The 15,846-nt window shown below is 44.5% G+C and overlaps 1 protein-coding gene across 4 annotated transcripts in view; it reads left to right on the top strand.

The window, feature by feature from the left end:
- Window positions 1-15,846, top strand: part of DOCK5 (dedicator of cytokinesis 5) — a 181,436-nt gene that overhangs the window by 103,376 nt on the left and 62,214 nt on the right. For all 4 annotated transcript variants that reach the window (XM_060250561.1, XM_060250562.1, XM_060250563.1 and 1 more), the window contains 5 exons: window positions 978-1,048; window positions 2,298-2,404; window positions 3,028-3,164; window positions 11,954-12,049; window positions 13,213-13,311. In XM_060250561.1, the coding sequence (XP_060106544.1) occupies window positions 978-1,048; window positions 2,298-2,404; window positions 3,028-3,164; window positions 11,954-12,049; window positions 13,213-13,311 (510 nt within the window). The remainder of the gene's footprint in view (window positions 1-977; window positions 1,049-2,297; window positions 2,405-3,027; window positions 3,165-11,953; window positions 12,050-13,212; window positions 13,312-15,846) is intronic.

Here is a 15,846-nt window from a genome sequence, read left to right as displayed (position 1 = left end):
CAGGAAATATTTAAATACTGATTTCAAAGTAGAGCTGAAATTCACACCAAAATCCTGTCACAGATGTTCTAGATGGCCCTCATGTGTAAATTTTCTATATATTTATTTATTTTTTATATATGTATTTATTTTTAAGTGAGGATTAAGGATCATTCCTTCAAATGAGTCTTCACCTGCAACCTGAAGTGGTATACCATTTTTTTAAACTATATCTACTACCATTTAAAAAAAAAACATATAAAAAAGCCTGCCAGTGGAACAGTGTGAGTGTGCATATGAGGAAAGTGTCCTGTGTGGGTGCTGAGGTTTAATCCTTCCTGTTCCTGTCCACAAGTGGGGAAATCTGTTTTGACTGCAGTGTTTCTAGAGAGATCCTGAGAAACCATGGATGACCATGAGGGGGGGGGGGGGCACAGATGACAGCATTCTGTGGATGCACAAAAATTCCTCTCTCCAGTTTGAGAGCTGGGGTGAAACAATTCTACCAGGTGGAAGCAACTTTAGTCACCCCATTTTTACAAGGCCTTCTGAATTTACTAGTTCAGCAATCGTGAAGAGCCACAGAAGGAGTGTACCTGTAGTATCATTGTGCTTTTAGGACGACAAAAACCTAGAAATTCTGCTTTCCCTTCAGGCTGCAATCATGTTATTGGTACAATTTCTTTTATGTTTGTTTCTTTTTGTTTGATGTTTGCATTTTTATTCTTTTGTTCCTCCCAGGATGGCCACAACATTCTTTCTGTAACCCACCCAGATTTTCTCCTCACAGCAGCCTTGTGGGATAGATTAGATTGATTGATAGTGACTGGCCTAAAATCACTCACTGGGCCTTACTCCAGGAGGTGGGGCAACAAGGAAACTATTTATCTGCTTATTTCCTATATGTTTATCCCACCTTGCCACAGCCTTGTGAGGTAGATTAGCACTAATGGAATACTCAGAATCCTTTCTCTCTCTCTCTCTTTTGTATCTTACAGGGTGCCGCTTTAAAGTATTTACCAAGTATCATCAATGATGTTAAACTGGTATTCGATTCAGTTGAGCTCAGGTAGCTAGAAAGCATGTTTTTTTCCTCCTTGAATCTGGGAAGGCTACTAAACATCTGGGAAGTTTTTGAAACTTGTTCTGTGCCAAACAAAACAGATTAGTTGGTGGGGGAAAAAGGTACACAAACAGCCATGAATGGTTTGATTGATTGATTGATTTTTGCTGTAAAAGGAAGTCCTGCAAGAGTTGTTAAGGTGACTCCTAAAAATGTGGGGAGACTATAACTCGGTTATGCAGTTATGGGCCACCCCGAAAATGGTCACAAGACCCTGTTCATTGTTTGAGCTGTGAATTGGCTAATGTGGCTGCCTCTCTGAGGTTTGTGTGCTCATGTTAGTCAAATCACATATTTTAGGAGAAAGCAGGAACCATGCAAGGTCTCCATCCAGTCTACCAGGGCAGAAATGTGATTTTGACATAGCAAAGGTTCATTAGTAGTCTCTTAAGCCTTGATGAGGGCAAGCCTTGGTGAGGAAGGGAGTCCCTGTTCCAGCAGCAGTAATCCGCAAAACCTGTGCAGCTATTAGATCAAGAGTGGTAGTTGTGTTTGTATGTAGCAGTAGAAAAGAGCAAGATTAACAAAATTTGTGGCAGGGTATGAGCCTTATTAAAGCCCCGTGGCGCAGAGTGGTAAAGCTGCAGTACTGCAGACTGAACTCTCTGCTCACGACCCGAGTTCGATCCCAGCAGAAGCTGGTTTCAGGTAGTCGGCTCAGGTTGGACATATGGACATATGAAGCTGCCTTATACTGAATCAGACCCTCGGTCCATCAAAGTCAGTATTGTCTACTCAGACTGGCAGCGGCTCTCCAGGGTCTCAAGTTGAGGTTTTTCACACCTATTTGCCTGGATTGAACCTGGGACCTTCCGCTTACCAAGCAGATGCTCTACCACTGAGCTACCATCCCTCCCCCAGCCTTCCATCCTTCTGAGGTCGGTAAAATGAGTACCCAGCTTGCTGGGGGGGGGGGGGAATGTAGATGACTGGGGAAGGCAATGGCAAACCACCCCATAAAAAAATCTGTGAAAACATTGTGAAAGCAGCAGCATCCCAGAGTCGGAAACAACTGGTGCTTGCACAGGGGACTATCTTTACCTTTTTATGAGCCTTATTGGATTCTTGCACTTTTCTACTGTCTAGCTATTGCAGGTCTAACATTGGGTTGTGTTTGAATATGTCGCAATCAAGTGCTGAAAAGCATGGCTTGAATAAAAAACATGCTTTTTGTGCCTGATGTTCTATTTTTCAGCATCCTCTTTAGCAAATTCATCCAGAGCATCCCTGACAATCAGCTGGTTCGCCAGAAACTGAACTGCATGACCAAGATAGTTGACAGTGACCTGTTCCGTCAAGCTGGTGAGTCTGTGAGCCAGCAATGTGAAACCATGGATCTGAAATGAGTTTGCAAACAACAGTTCAGAAGCTGGCATGAATCCTAGTTTACCCATTGGGCATCGTGAAAAACTGTGGCTTGATTAATGAAGAAATGGGGGGGGGGGGGGGATTAGCTTGGAAAAGGGGAGGAGGATTGAATTTCCAGATCATGGCCATTTCATCTGAAACTGTCTGGATGCAATATTTTATGCATGCAACCAGAGAGAGGGTGGGTTTTCCATGCATCTGATTGCACTTGGAGTTGTCATGTCCAGCCTTCCACCTTGTCATGCCCTCTTTCAATCCACATCTTCTTGGTATAAAGCTTTGGGCGAGACAGCTCAGTTGCATTGGGCCAATTATACCTCTGTTACTTGGGTGCAACATTATGATCATTCCCTTGGTAATGCATAATGGATTATGCTGAATTTCCTTGCACTTGTAAGCCTGGGGAAGGGGCTATGAAATTTAATATTATTAGGGATTTTATTTTACAAGCTTTAAAATAACTCAATAAAAATACCAAGCTAAAAGAAGAAGAAAAGGAACATGGCCCAAGCCTGATGTATTGATTTTCTGTATTATATTTCTTGGTTGTTTCCCAGAGTGCCGAGATGTTCTTCTGCCTCTGCTTGTTGATCAGCTAAGTGGACAGCTGGATGATAATTCCAGCAAACCTGACCATGAAGCCTGTTCGCAGCTCCTCAGCAATATTCTTGAGATTATGGATCGTAAGGAAGTGGTGAGTGAATACACATGTGACTTTTTATAAAACATAAACACACGTGCAAAAGAACATGAGATCAATGAAAAGTCTCATCTTTGGCTATTTAATAAAATCCTAGATTCAAGCCCCGGTATTTTTTTTTAAATTCAAGGCCTTTGATAGCTGGATTGAAAGAAATTCCAGCGCCTCAGGAAGAAGTGATGTTGCCAATCACAGCAGATGAGTCCCTGTATATTTTTTTTTTCTCCTTGAGTGTAATGTTGGTATTGGGTGCAGAATTTACTGTTCTGAAAATCTTGACTTTTAGTGGCTTTTTAAAAATGTAAAAACAGGCTTGGAAAACTGTAGGTAGGAACAATAAGAAGGCAAGACTGAAAGCAGAGAGGTTTTGTGCACAGGGATTTGTGCACAGCTATACAAGTTCATTGCTGCTTTCCAAATGCTGCTTTCCAAATCCACCAAATACATTCTGCAAACCAGTAAAAAAGGAACTAAGAAACTAGGCAACTATAGTATAACAAGCAGGGAACCTGTAAGGACTTGTGTGGGGGTCATTTCATATTCCCCTGTATCCTCTTCTCCACACAATTTCCTCTTTCTTTCCTGGCTGCTCCCTGTATCCTGTCCCCTTTTGCTGCTTCTGTCTCTCCTTACTGTTCAACAACCATTTTTTCTTTCACCTTTAGCTTTATTTATTTACTCCATTAAAACCCTATCTTTCTCACCAGTATGGGCCAAAAACAGCTCACATCATTCTCCTCTATTTTATCCTCACAAGAACTATACAAAGTAGATCAGGCTGAGAGACAGTGAGTGGCCCAAGGTCACCCAGCAAGCTTCCCCAGCAGAATGGTGATTTGGAACTGGATCTTCCAGATCCTAGTCTGACACTGTAACCTCTACACCACACTGACTCTCAGTTTTCCCTCCTTCCCTCCCCATGGCAGCCTCTTTTTGGTGACTATGTTGGTGGTGTAATTATTGGTCAGTTTGCTCTTGCAATGGAGATTACAACTAGAACAGGATAAATTTGTTTTTTCCATTGTTTTAAGTCATGTTTTCACATTCACACTACATGCACATTGCATCACAGCCCCCACTTCACTCTTGTCGTGCTACTGTCATGATTTTCCATTCACCCTTTTAAAAAATGAAGAGCTTTTGTGTAGTGCTGCTTGAGGATAGTGTGATTCCACATCCTTCTTTTGAAAAAATACACATTCTTTCAGTTACAACAGTGAACAAGACATAGGGTGCCCATTGGCATCAGTTCCCCTGCTCCGTCTCCCTATATTTGGGCTTCATTTCAGTGGTGGGCTGGCCGAATAACTGCTGCTGATTCTGCCCCATCCCCTGTCTTTGTGTTGCAGTACTTTAGTAACAGCACTACAACTTTGCCCTGACTTCAAAATTGGGATTAAAGGAAAACTCTGGCAATTCACTGTAAAAAGGTAGAGGAAGGCGGTATTTCTTTTTATTCAAACACAAGATGTGTCTTCCCTTTCAGATACAGAAAAGAGATCATCCTAGAAAACATTATGCTGGGAAACCGCATTTTGTTCTGGTTTTCAAAAAGTGGATGGGTTTTTTTGTGGAAAGAATGGGCTATTCACAATTTGTGCAGGAGCTGAAGTCAGAGTAATCATGTACTGTATATACTCGACTATAAGTCGAGTTTTTCTGCCCCAATTTTGGGCAGAAAAACCCCCTCCTCGGCTTATAGTTGACTCACGCGTGAGGCGGGTGGGGAGATGGCGGCCGTGAGGCGGGCGGGGAGATGGGCTTCTCCCCGGCCCGCTGAGGTAACCGCCGCCGCCATGTACCGTAGTTTGGGGGAGCTCCGGGCGCCCGCCCGCGCCGCCGCCGTCCCTCAGCGGCGGGGAGCCCTGCTCGCGGCCGCTCTGCTGGCGGGGAACGGGCCCGGGAGGAGGCCCTGCGGCGGCTCCGTGCCATTGGGCCGCACGGGCACCAGCCTTTCCCTCCTTCCCGCCGCCTCCTCCTTTCTCTCTGCCTCCTCCCTCCCTGCCGCGTCGACGCCCTTCAGCGTCTCCTCCCTCCCCAACGCCAGAGCTCGGCTTCTCCCCGGCCCGCTGAGGTAACCGCCGCCGCCATGTACCGTCGTTTGGGGGAGCTCCGGGCGCCCGCCCGCGCCGCCGCCGTCCCTCAGCGGCGGGGAGCCCTGCTCACGGCCGCTCTGCTGGCGGGGAACGGGCCCGGGAGGAGGCTTCTTCGATGGTGGAGGGCTTCTTCGACCGCGGCGCCGGCATCGTGGAGGACAAGCTGGTGAAAGGGCTGCGCACGTGCGAGAGCGCCGAGAAGCGTCAGCGGCATCCTGCGCATCATCAAGCCCTGAGACCACGTGCTCAGCGTCTCCCCCATCAAGCGCGACAACGGCGAGTGCGAGGTCATCGACGGCTACCGGGCCCAGGATTCTTAAGACAGAGAGGACTTTCTTAGTTCGTTATAGGCAGGAACAGTGTCTCCTTTTTGTTTTCTGTTCTGTCTCTGATGCTGCACCTGCCTGTCAAAGATACGGTAACTCATTCTCATGGTAGACGACCCATCTATAGTTGAGGAGTGTGTGCATAGGCCTCTATGCTGATCCACCCATTCATGGAATCAAATCATGCTTCAAATGTCTGCACAGGGCTTAGAGTAGAGGTTCCTAGCCTTTCTGAGCCTGCAGGGACCTTTGGAATTGGAACTCAGGATGGAGGGTGGGTGGGTGTAACATCAAAATGGCTGCTGCAGAAGGCAGAGCCAACCGCAGACTGGCAGGGAGTGAGGTTACGTGTAACTCTATTTCAGGCAGAAGCTGTGTATTTGGGTGCCTTTTAAAATTAAAGATAAAATGCATTTTCCTGCACCCAACAGCCTCCCTCAGTCATGTACTAAAGATAACCGTGCTGTGTTGGCAGCTGCTACCAAAACAGTGGGGTTTTGTTTGTTTATGACCAGCGACTAATCTTCAGATCTCCAGTGACCAATCAGAAGCCATACTGGGCAAATGTCCCACTTGGCCCCCCCCCACTTTCCAAAAACACTTGGCAGGTTCCAGGAGAGGTATTGGTAGGCACCACATTGGAGACCCTTGGCTTACAATGTGATAAAATGTTGCCAACTGACCCCCATAGATGGAGGTGTTTAGCAAAATGCCAACCATGAAGATGAGGAGGCCCATGGAGGGAGGGCCTGTGTATTGAAGGGTCCCTTTAATGTTAGTGGACTTCATGGGCTTGCTGAGTTGCAAAAACTTGTATGGGAAGTCATGGTCACAAGCCACAAAGGAGAAGCAGCAGAGCTTTGATTGTGGACAGCCACGGACAGGAAACAAGCTGAAAAGCCAGTCACTACAATAGAGAAGAACAAGCCAAAAGTCAGAGCTGTGGAGGAACCCTGTCCCTCCAGACATGCTTGTGGCAACCCAGCGCTCCACCACACTGAGATCACTCCCCACAGTGCGGAAGTATTTCCATGTGGTAGAGTGGAACTGCATCACCACAGCCATGGTTAGAGCAGGTGGGAGACACAGCTGCGTTCTGGCATTGGGCTGGGGGGTGCCGGAGGGGGGGGCGTACTGATGGCAGCAGGAGCAGCAGGGAGTTGGGATGTAGAAGAGGAAGATGCATCCCCTCCATTCTGTAAGTCACTGCAGTCCTTAGTAATGGATGATGCCTATGGCTGCAGTCACACACACCTAAATAATGCACTTTCGATCCTCATTCAGTGCATTTTGCAACTAGATTTAACTGTGCAGACTAGCACAATCCAGTTGGAAAGTAGATTGAAAGTGCATTATTTAGTGTGTGTGATCGCAGCCTATAATGTCTCATTCTTGGCTCTATGGAATTTTGCAAGGTCTTAATTTTTTCCAACTCATTATCCTTTGGCCAGCCAATCTTCCTCCTTTCAGCACAGAAACTCATATGATCTACCGGTATTTAAGAATGGGATGATTCTGTGTTTGTTAAGTGGATCTACTACCTACACTAAAGTTCATTTTCAGAACAGATGAGTACGGTATGTTTGGAATTTTTGGGCAAAATTTTCCCTTTCTAGACAAAAGTAACATCAGTATAACTCTTTTTCTATAGGACTAGATATTTATTTATTTATTTATTTATTTATTTATTTATTTATTTGGGATTTATATCCCGCCCTTCCCACAAGTGGCTCAGGGCGGCTTCCAGTGATAGATCCAACAAAATTACAGTATTTAAACATATAAAGGGATCAGCATTTAAAACAGATAAAAACAGATAAAACCATGGTTATCAATAAATATTAATAAATATTTCAACTATATATAAAAGAAGTCCGGCAAGTTACATTAAAATTCTCCAGCTAGGTATAGGCTAGCCGGAAGAGGGTCGTCTTACAGGCCCTGCGGAACTGTACAAGGTCCCGCAGGGCCCTCACCTCTTCCGGCAGCTGATTCCACCATGTAGGGGCCATAACAGAGAAAGCCCTTTCTCTGGTGGATTTCAAACGGGCTTCCTTCGGCCCAGGGATAGTAAGGAGATTTTGTGTTCCCGACCTCAGTACTCTCTGGGGAACGTGCGGGGAAAGACGGTCCTTCAGGTAGACAGGTCCCAAGCCATATAGGGCTTTAAAGGTGATAACCAGCACCTTGTACCGGACTCGGTATATTACTGGAAGCCAGTGCAGGGTCCGAAGACCCGGCTGAATGTGTTCCCACTTTGGGAGACCCAATAACAGCCAGGCCGCGGCATTCTGCACCAGCTGCAATTTCCGAGTTCGGGACAGGGGCAGCCCCATGTAGAGGGCATTACAGTAGTCTAACCTCGATATGGATCCCACTACCTCTAATACTGGATCAAAACAAAAACGCAGGTCATACGAAGCTGGTTTCAAACTTAAAGTTGTGGCAAGAGCAGAAGAAAGCAATAACAGCATTGCAAGTAGGGAATTTTGTGTTGATGAAAAACAAGTGAGGGACTGGCGGAAAATGAAAGCTGACTTGGAAAAAATTCCAAAGGCAAAAAAAGCTCGACGTGGTTTAACGAGTTCATATGGGGCTCTAGAGACTGAATTGCATAAGTGGGTTATGGAGTGTCGTCAAAATGGCTACTGTGTAACACGCATGGGAATTCGCTTACGTGCCCTTCAAATGGCTAAAGATGACAAACTAAAAGCACCAGGCATTGAAAATTTTGCTGCGACAGCAGGATGGTGTTCCCGCTTCATGAACAGGTTTGACCTATGTTTGCGGCAAAGAACAAAGATTGCACAGAAGTTGCCAAAAGACCTTGATGAAAAAGTGATGTCATTCCATTCATTCATCATAGAACAAAGAAGGAGCCATAACTGCGACTTGGGAGATATTGGGAATATGGATGAAACACCTATGACCTTTGATCTTCCCAGCAACAGAACTGTGGCAAGTTTGGGAGACAAAACTATTTTACTCAGGACCACAGGAAATGAAAAAACCCATTTCACAGTCATTCTCTCATGTTTGGCTAATGGAACTAAGCTGCGGCCTGTCATTATTTTTAAAAGGAAGACATTGCCTAAAAAGGTGAAATTTCCACCACGAATAAACGTGCAGGCACATATTAAAGGCTGGATGGATGAACAAGGAACAAAAAAATGGCTGGAAGAAATTTGGAAAGGACGACCAGGAGCAGCCTTGAAGAAAAAACCTTCATTGCTAGTTTGGGATATGTTCAGGGCTCACACATCTGATGACAAAAAAATTGGCAAAGTCTTCTCAAGTGACTTTGGCCATTATTCCAGGTGGGCTTACATCTGTATTACAGCCCCTAGATGTGTGTTTAAATAAACCTTTCAAAGACCGTGTGCGAAAGATGTGGCATGAATGGATGTCATCTGGTCAAGCCCAACTGACAAAAGTTGGAAATCTAAAGAAGCCGGACATAGAATTGATAGCAACGTGGGTTCGTGATGCATGGGAAGATATTCCAGAAGACATGGTGCAACGTACCTTTAAGAAATGTGGCATTAGTAATGCTATGGATGGCAGTGAAGACAGCGCTGTGTATGAGAATGACAGCAGTGATGGCGATGACTGCGAACTCAGTGATGATGACAATGTCTACGCTGATACCCTCACACCGACTGAAGCTGAAGCTCTATTTGGACATACAGATGATGATGAGGAATCCAGTTTTGAAGGATTTTAACTCTTGTGTTTTAGCTTACCGTAGTTGCTGATTGAGCTAAGGTTTTGTACTTTTTAGTTATTGTTGATACCATATTGTTTAGGTTGACCCTCTTTTCTACTTGCAGAACAATAGTTTACTGCCTCAATTAATAGCAGTAGTACAACTCCCCCTTCTTTCGTTCTGTTCTCCACTATGCAACCAAGCCCATTTTTATCCTAACCAGATTTTTAAAAGAAAAAAATACTAAGGGGGGGGGAATCACACAAAAGCTCTCAGATCAATTAAATGCATCTCATATGCAAATTTATTTTCAGATCTTTTTCCTGTTAATACAAACATTATGAATTGTTTTCATTACAAAATATTTCATAGAAAACAAATAAAAGAGCCTCAATTAATGTCGTTTTATTGGTATCTACCAGTATTTTAATTTTGTAATTTACCAGTAACTGCTGCGCTTCCCACCCTCGGCTTATACTCGAGTCAATAAGTTTTCCCAGATTTTTGGGGTAAAATTAGAAGCCTCGGCTTATATTCGGGTCGACTTATACTCGAGTATATACGGTAATTCAAAAACAGAAGTGCATGAGTAAGGTAACAGTGAAATTAGCTGTGGTCTTTACTCCATCTCACATCTTGGATAATTCAGGCCTTGTTTTACACATATGAGGGAATGCGGTAAAATCTGAAGTGGCAGAATGAACTAGACTAGTGTGTCCCATTTGCAGGGTTGCAACCTGGTACCGGGTAACAGAAGCCTCACTACCGGGTCACAAGAAAAGCCAAAGCTAGCCCTGCCCCCAGCAAAGCATGACCTCTGCTCTGCTTCCTTCCTTCCCCCATCTCTCTGTTGTGCAGAGAAAAGCTAGCCTTGAAGACTGACACAGGCTGCAAAGCCTGAGCTTCGTTTGGCTTCCTTCCCTCCCTTGTCTCCATGTTGTACAGAGAAAAGCTAGCCTTGAAAACTGACACAGACTGTAAAGCCTGAGCTCCGTCTGGCTTCCTTCCTTCCCCCATCTCTCTGTTGTGCAGAGAAAAGCTAGCCTTGAATACTGACACAGGCTGCAAAGCTTGAGCTCCATTTAGCTTCCTTCCTTCCCCTGTCTCTGTGTTGTGCAGAGAAAAGCTAGCCTTGAAGACTGACACAGGCTGCAAAGCCTGAGCTCCGTTTGGCTTCCTTCCCCTGTCTCTGTGCTGTGCAGAGAGGAGCCGGGCTGCCTCTCCTTCCTTCTCCTCCCCCCCTCCCAGTGTTTGAGAGAAAAGCTGGAATCCCATGAAGTGTTCTTCAAGGTATGAGCTTTCATGTGCCTTGAAGTATGTTCTTTTGGGGAGTTTTCCCTGGGAGTATGGACTTCATATAACTTGAAATTAATTCATTAATTGCAGTACAATTCTCTGCTACCTTGTACAACAATTTTCCAGTTTTTCAGCCAAGGAAAAATATGAAGAAGAGCTGTCAAAAGATTTTCTTGAAACCAAGCAAGCTTGGTTGTAGCTTGAGACAGGGTTCCAGTAGTAGCAGCTGAAGGAAGGGCCTACTAAATTTGTCAGCATATTTTGAGGTAGAGCAGCTGCCAGGGCCCAGCATGGGTGGTACACAGTGCTGGCATTCCTGATGGGAATGGTAACAGCACTCCCAACTGCATACACTGGCCAGTGCTGTTGAGGAAGGGGTGTGTAGGTGGTGCAGGCAATTGGAACATGGGCATTAGGAGTGCTTGCAAGTTGGAGAAGAACGCACAAACAGATAGGTGCGTGCATGTATGGGGGTGGAAAGAGAGGACCCTGGGAATATATGAAAAAGTTGCAGACCGTCCACTTTCCACCCCCATTTTGTCTCAGCATGAGTTTCAGAGAGATTTTTCTGAAAATGAAGTTACTTCAGAAGAAGAGGCAGGTTTGGGGAAGTGCCCTGGAAGTGACATCACAGGAAGAGGTGGAGTTTTGGTTCAGTGTACCCCAGAAGCGACATCACTTGGTCCTTGACCTGGAAGTGACACCCCAGGAAATGACATGATTCCTGTCTCCCAGCTCCACCCCCAAAGTCTCCTGGCTCCACCCTCAAATTTTAGTGGACCACGAAGGAGAATAACCGGGCCACAGGAAAGAAAAGTTTGGGAAACCCTGAACTAGACCATATCAGACTTCAAGATTAGGATCTCATTCTTCAGAATGTTCCCTTCTGCTATCTCCCCACCCCCACCCCTGCAAACAGAAATCAAGGCAAAGAGAAGAGGAAATAAAATACTTCTCTCTGCTGTGCCAGCTTTCTGAGTGTTTTTCTTTAAAAATGCAAAAAAGTATTTAGAACTGGAATGCACCCCCTGCAGTCTAAACTGGAGCACTCCCATCTGACAGCTTCAGCATTTGCCACCTTATTTTCCTGCATGTGACCTCCCATAGAAGTGGGGATGAAGATGAAAGGAGGTAGTGTTCGGATTGCTAATTGGGTCCCTATGCAACACTAAACCATTTGAATCTAACTGTGTCATGCTGAGTTTCAACATGTATTCGTGCTGAAATATTTTTGTTTTGCTACAGCTTCTTGCAATAAATATCCAGCCAGCCTTCTCCTCCTGAGCACCAAGAATTCCTGTGAGAGGAGCTTAGCCAAAGTTCTGCCTAACCAGCTTGTGTTTTGCTTAATCTCCTCAGGGCCCCACTGCTGTTCACATCCAGTTGATTATGGAGCGTCTGTTGAGGAGAATAAACCGGACGGTGATTGGAATGAGCAGACAGTCTCCTCACATTGTGAGAGCCATTTTCCTAGCGTCTGTGCCTGCTTTGTTTTGATAGGTGCTCCTTTTTAAATTCTGCACACTGCAGGCCATCTTGAAGAGACACAGACAGGCATGGGATTGCTGGCATTTCTTGGATTGCTTTCCCACCATCCTGTTCCGATTTTATATGCTGTCCGGGGGGAACTGGAGCAGGACATAACAGTTTAACTGAGTCTTTGCCAGTTCTCCCGATAAGATCTGGAAATTCTTTATCTCAGTCCACTCTACATTATCACACCAGCACCTCATCACCTTCTGTGATGCTTTCTGGGAAGGCCTTTATTTCAAAACCAGGGATGTGGCTGTGTCGAGAAACAAAACAAAAAAACCCACCCCATTTATCTTTATTTTACTAGGGCATTTTATGATGCTTTTCTCCACAAAGAGAACTAAAAGCAACTTACAGAAATTTCAAAAAGAACCAATTTTAACAGTAGAACAAAGCAAGAGTCCAGTAGCACCATTGAGACCAACAAAATTTTATTCAGAATGTTAACAGTGTAATTTAAATAATCAAAGAAAACAAACACATCTCTGGTGAGTCCTCATTCACTGGGCAGGCTCCCATAGGCTCCAGGCAATAAGCCACAGCTCTGAGCTAAAAGGCCTCTGTTTCCTACCTTTTGGCTTGTGTTTCTGGCCATGCACAGGCTTAACTACCTAAAGCGGGGTGGGGAAATTCAGCCCTGGTAGCACTTGGCTACTGCTAGTAGGAGCTTCTCTACTTCCTCCTTTCACTGTTCCAAACCATAGAACATGGTCTAACCCAATTAATGATGGCTAGCAGTTTCAGGATGGGCAAAGGAGGTATGTCTGTGCATGACACAATTACAGTGGATTGAAAATATACCACACATTGGCAGCATGAGCCACTCCTGACAGCTCCCCTAAAAGTGTCAAGTGTTTTATGTGCATGGATATCAAGTAAGTGTTTTGGATCATGGATTTGACATCCGTGACTTTTACCGTCTCTCCCACCCACCCCCATCTTCATTCTTTGGTCTTCTTTGAACACTAATACAACCTCATTTTCTTAGATCTGGTTAATTGCATGCTATTGCTTACCAGTGATGATACAAAGAAAGGAAATTGATGGGAGTTCTTTGTTTTTTCTCTCCCCTTTGTCATTTTCAGGGTAGTTTTGTAGCATGCATGACAGCCATCTTGAGGCAGATGGAGGATTCCCATTATAACCACTACATCAGCACTTTCAAAACCAGACAGGATCTTATTGTGAGTCTGACTGAACTTGAACTGGGCACTGGGGGGGGGGCATTGAGCCAATTCATAAATATTGAATCTGAAGCTGTGTCTGGGGGAGTGGGGGTCAGTCAGTCTGGGTTACAAGCACTGCTTTATTTCCAGCATTTGTGTGGTTATTTTCCCCTATAGCTGTGGTATTTTGCTGACAATGGGCTGCCCTCCAAGGGGCAGCACCAAAGGCAGTCATGAAATTGGAGCTGGAACAAAGTGGTAGGGGCACCTTTCTTAGGGTAAGGAGGAGGCCTGAGAAGTAAAGGACCATTTCTTTGCATCCATAGGTTCATTGTTTTTACTGTAATAATATGTTGCTGAGCATGTTAATTTTCTGTTATTGCTGTCTGCCTTGGAAGCCATTTGCAGATAGAAATGAACTCTCTCTCAAGAAAACCATCTTTCTAGCCCTTTTGATTTGCTGTGCTTGAGTGTGTGCATTTGTAATACTTCATAAAATGTCAGAACCTGGAGGAATCAAATAAGATTCCTGCTGCTCAGAGGATGGAGCTTCAGTACCTAACCACTCCTAGAAGAAATTATGCAAGCTAGCAAATTTTTGCAAGCAAAATAAGAAGCATCATGCAGATTTACTTCATGTGCATAATACATACCAGCCACAGCATTCAGATTTCCTTGATGCAGAATTTTGATTGCCTGGGTACAGAATTAGAATTTTGTCTCACATGGAATTACAGATTAGCCCTGGCTATTTAGCCCTTTCCTCTTTTCTCTGTTTCTCTATGTATTTTTCTGATCATGATTTCAGCCATTGGCTGGCCCAGGGGCTGAGCAATCAGGGCCAACATTGTGACATGGAAAATCCATAAGCGGCAAGGCTGAATGGCAGTCCAGGGACCAGCATGTATTTCGTTCACTCTGGAAAAAGAGATCGGGAGTGGTGCTCTGTCTTCTACTGTGGAGCTCTGCCAAGAGCTTTGAAGGCTTTGACTTTATTTGGTCTGATGAAAAGTTGGCAGTTTTGAGGCTCCAGGACTGGCTTCCAGAAATGCAGATGTGTTTTTATTACCATAAAGGCCGCGTGATACATTTGCAACTAAATCCCCCAGGCCATTCAAATCTTATACTAGTCTTGAGGCTTCTTTTCTGTATTTCCACACCCAGATCAAGTTATTCAAAAGCTTCTTTCTAGTGCAGATGATCTTTCCAAACAGTGTGGGAAGTCAGAGATGGGAGAACTTGGGTCTCCTGGGTGAGTTTTTAGGCAGCCATATATGAAGATGACCAGTCAGTTTGATTCCCTCTTTGCCATTAAAGTCAGCTTTAATATATTTCCATGCTCCAATCAGGAATGACAACCATACATCCATTCTTGTAACCATACACTGAATCTTTTGTCTGGAGTCCTGTAGTACAAAATCAGTGTTTGTACGCAGAAAACTCTGACTGAATGTTATGCATAGCTGTAGGCCAACATATCATGCTGGTTATTCATTCATATGTTATTTGTTCTTTGATTTATGTAATCTTTCTTTTCAGCCAATTTTTTTTAGATCCCTGAGGTGGCTCACAGCAACCATAATCCAATAAGAACATAAGAGAAGCCATGTTGGATCAGGCCAATGGCCCATCCAGTCCAACACTCTGTGTCACACAGTGACCAAAAAATGTGTATATATATATATATATACACACACAAAATGTGAATTCCACATGTTAATCACCCTTTGGGTGAAGAAGTACCTCCTTTTATCCGTTCTAACCCAACTGCTCAGCAATTTCATTGAATGCCCACGAGTTCTTGTATTGTGAGAAAGGGAGAAAAGTACTTCTTTCTCTACCTTCTCCATCCCATGCATAATCTTATAAACCTCTATCATGTCACCCCGCAGTCAACGTTTCTCCAAGCTAAAGAGCCCCAAGCGTTTTAACCTTTCTTCATAGAAAAGTGTTCCAAATCTTTAATCATTCTAGTTGCCCTTTTCTGCATCTTTTCCAATGCTATGATATCCTTTTTGAGGTGCGGTGACCAGAATTTCACACAGTATTCCAAATGAGACCGCACCATTGATTTATACAGGGGCATTATGATACCGGCTGATTTGTTTTCAATTCCCTTCCTAATAATTCCCAGCATGGCATTGGCCTTTTTTATTGCAATCGCACACTGTTTTGACGTTTTCAGTGAGTTATCTACCACGACCCCAAGATCTTTCTCTTGGTCAGTCTCTGCCAGTTCACACCCCATCAACTTGTATTTGTAGCTGGGATTCTTGGCCCTAATGTGCATTACTTTGCACTTGGCCACATTGAACCTCATCTGCCATGTTGACGCCCACTCACCCAGCCTCAACAGATCCCTTTGGAGTGCCTCACAATCCTCTCTGGTTCTCACTACCCTGAACAATTTAGTGTCATCTGCAAATTTGGCCACTTCACTGCTTACTCTCAACTCCAAATCATTTATGAGCAAGTTAAAGAGCATGGGACACAGTACTGAGCCCTGCGGCACTCCACTGCTTACCATCCTCCACTGTGAAGACTGCCCATTTA

Source organism: Heteronotia binoei, chromosome 12, assembly GCF_032191835.1.
Source record: "Heteronotia binoei isolate CCM8104 ecotype False Entrance Well chromosome 12, APGP_CSIRO_Hbin_v1, whole genome shotgun sequence".
NCBI lineage: Eukaryota > Metazoa > Chordata > Lepidosauria > Squamata > Gekkonidae > Heteronotia > Heteronotia binoei.
This window is presented reverse-complemented; position numbering and strand designations above follow the sequence as displayed.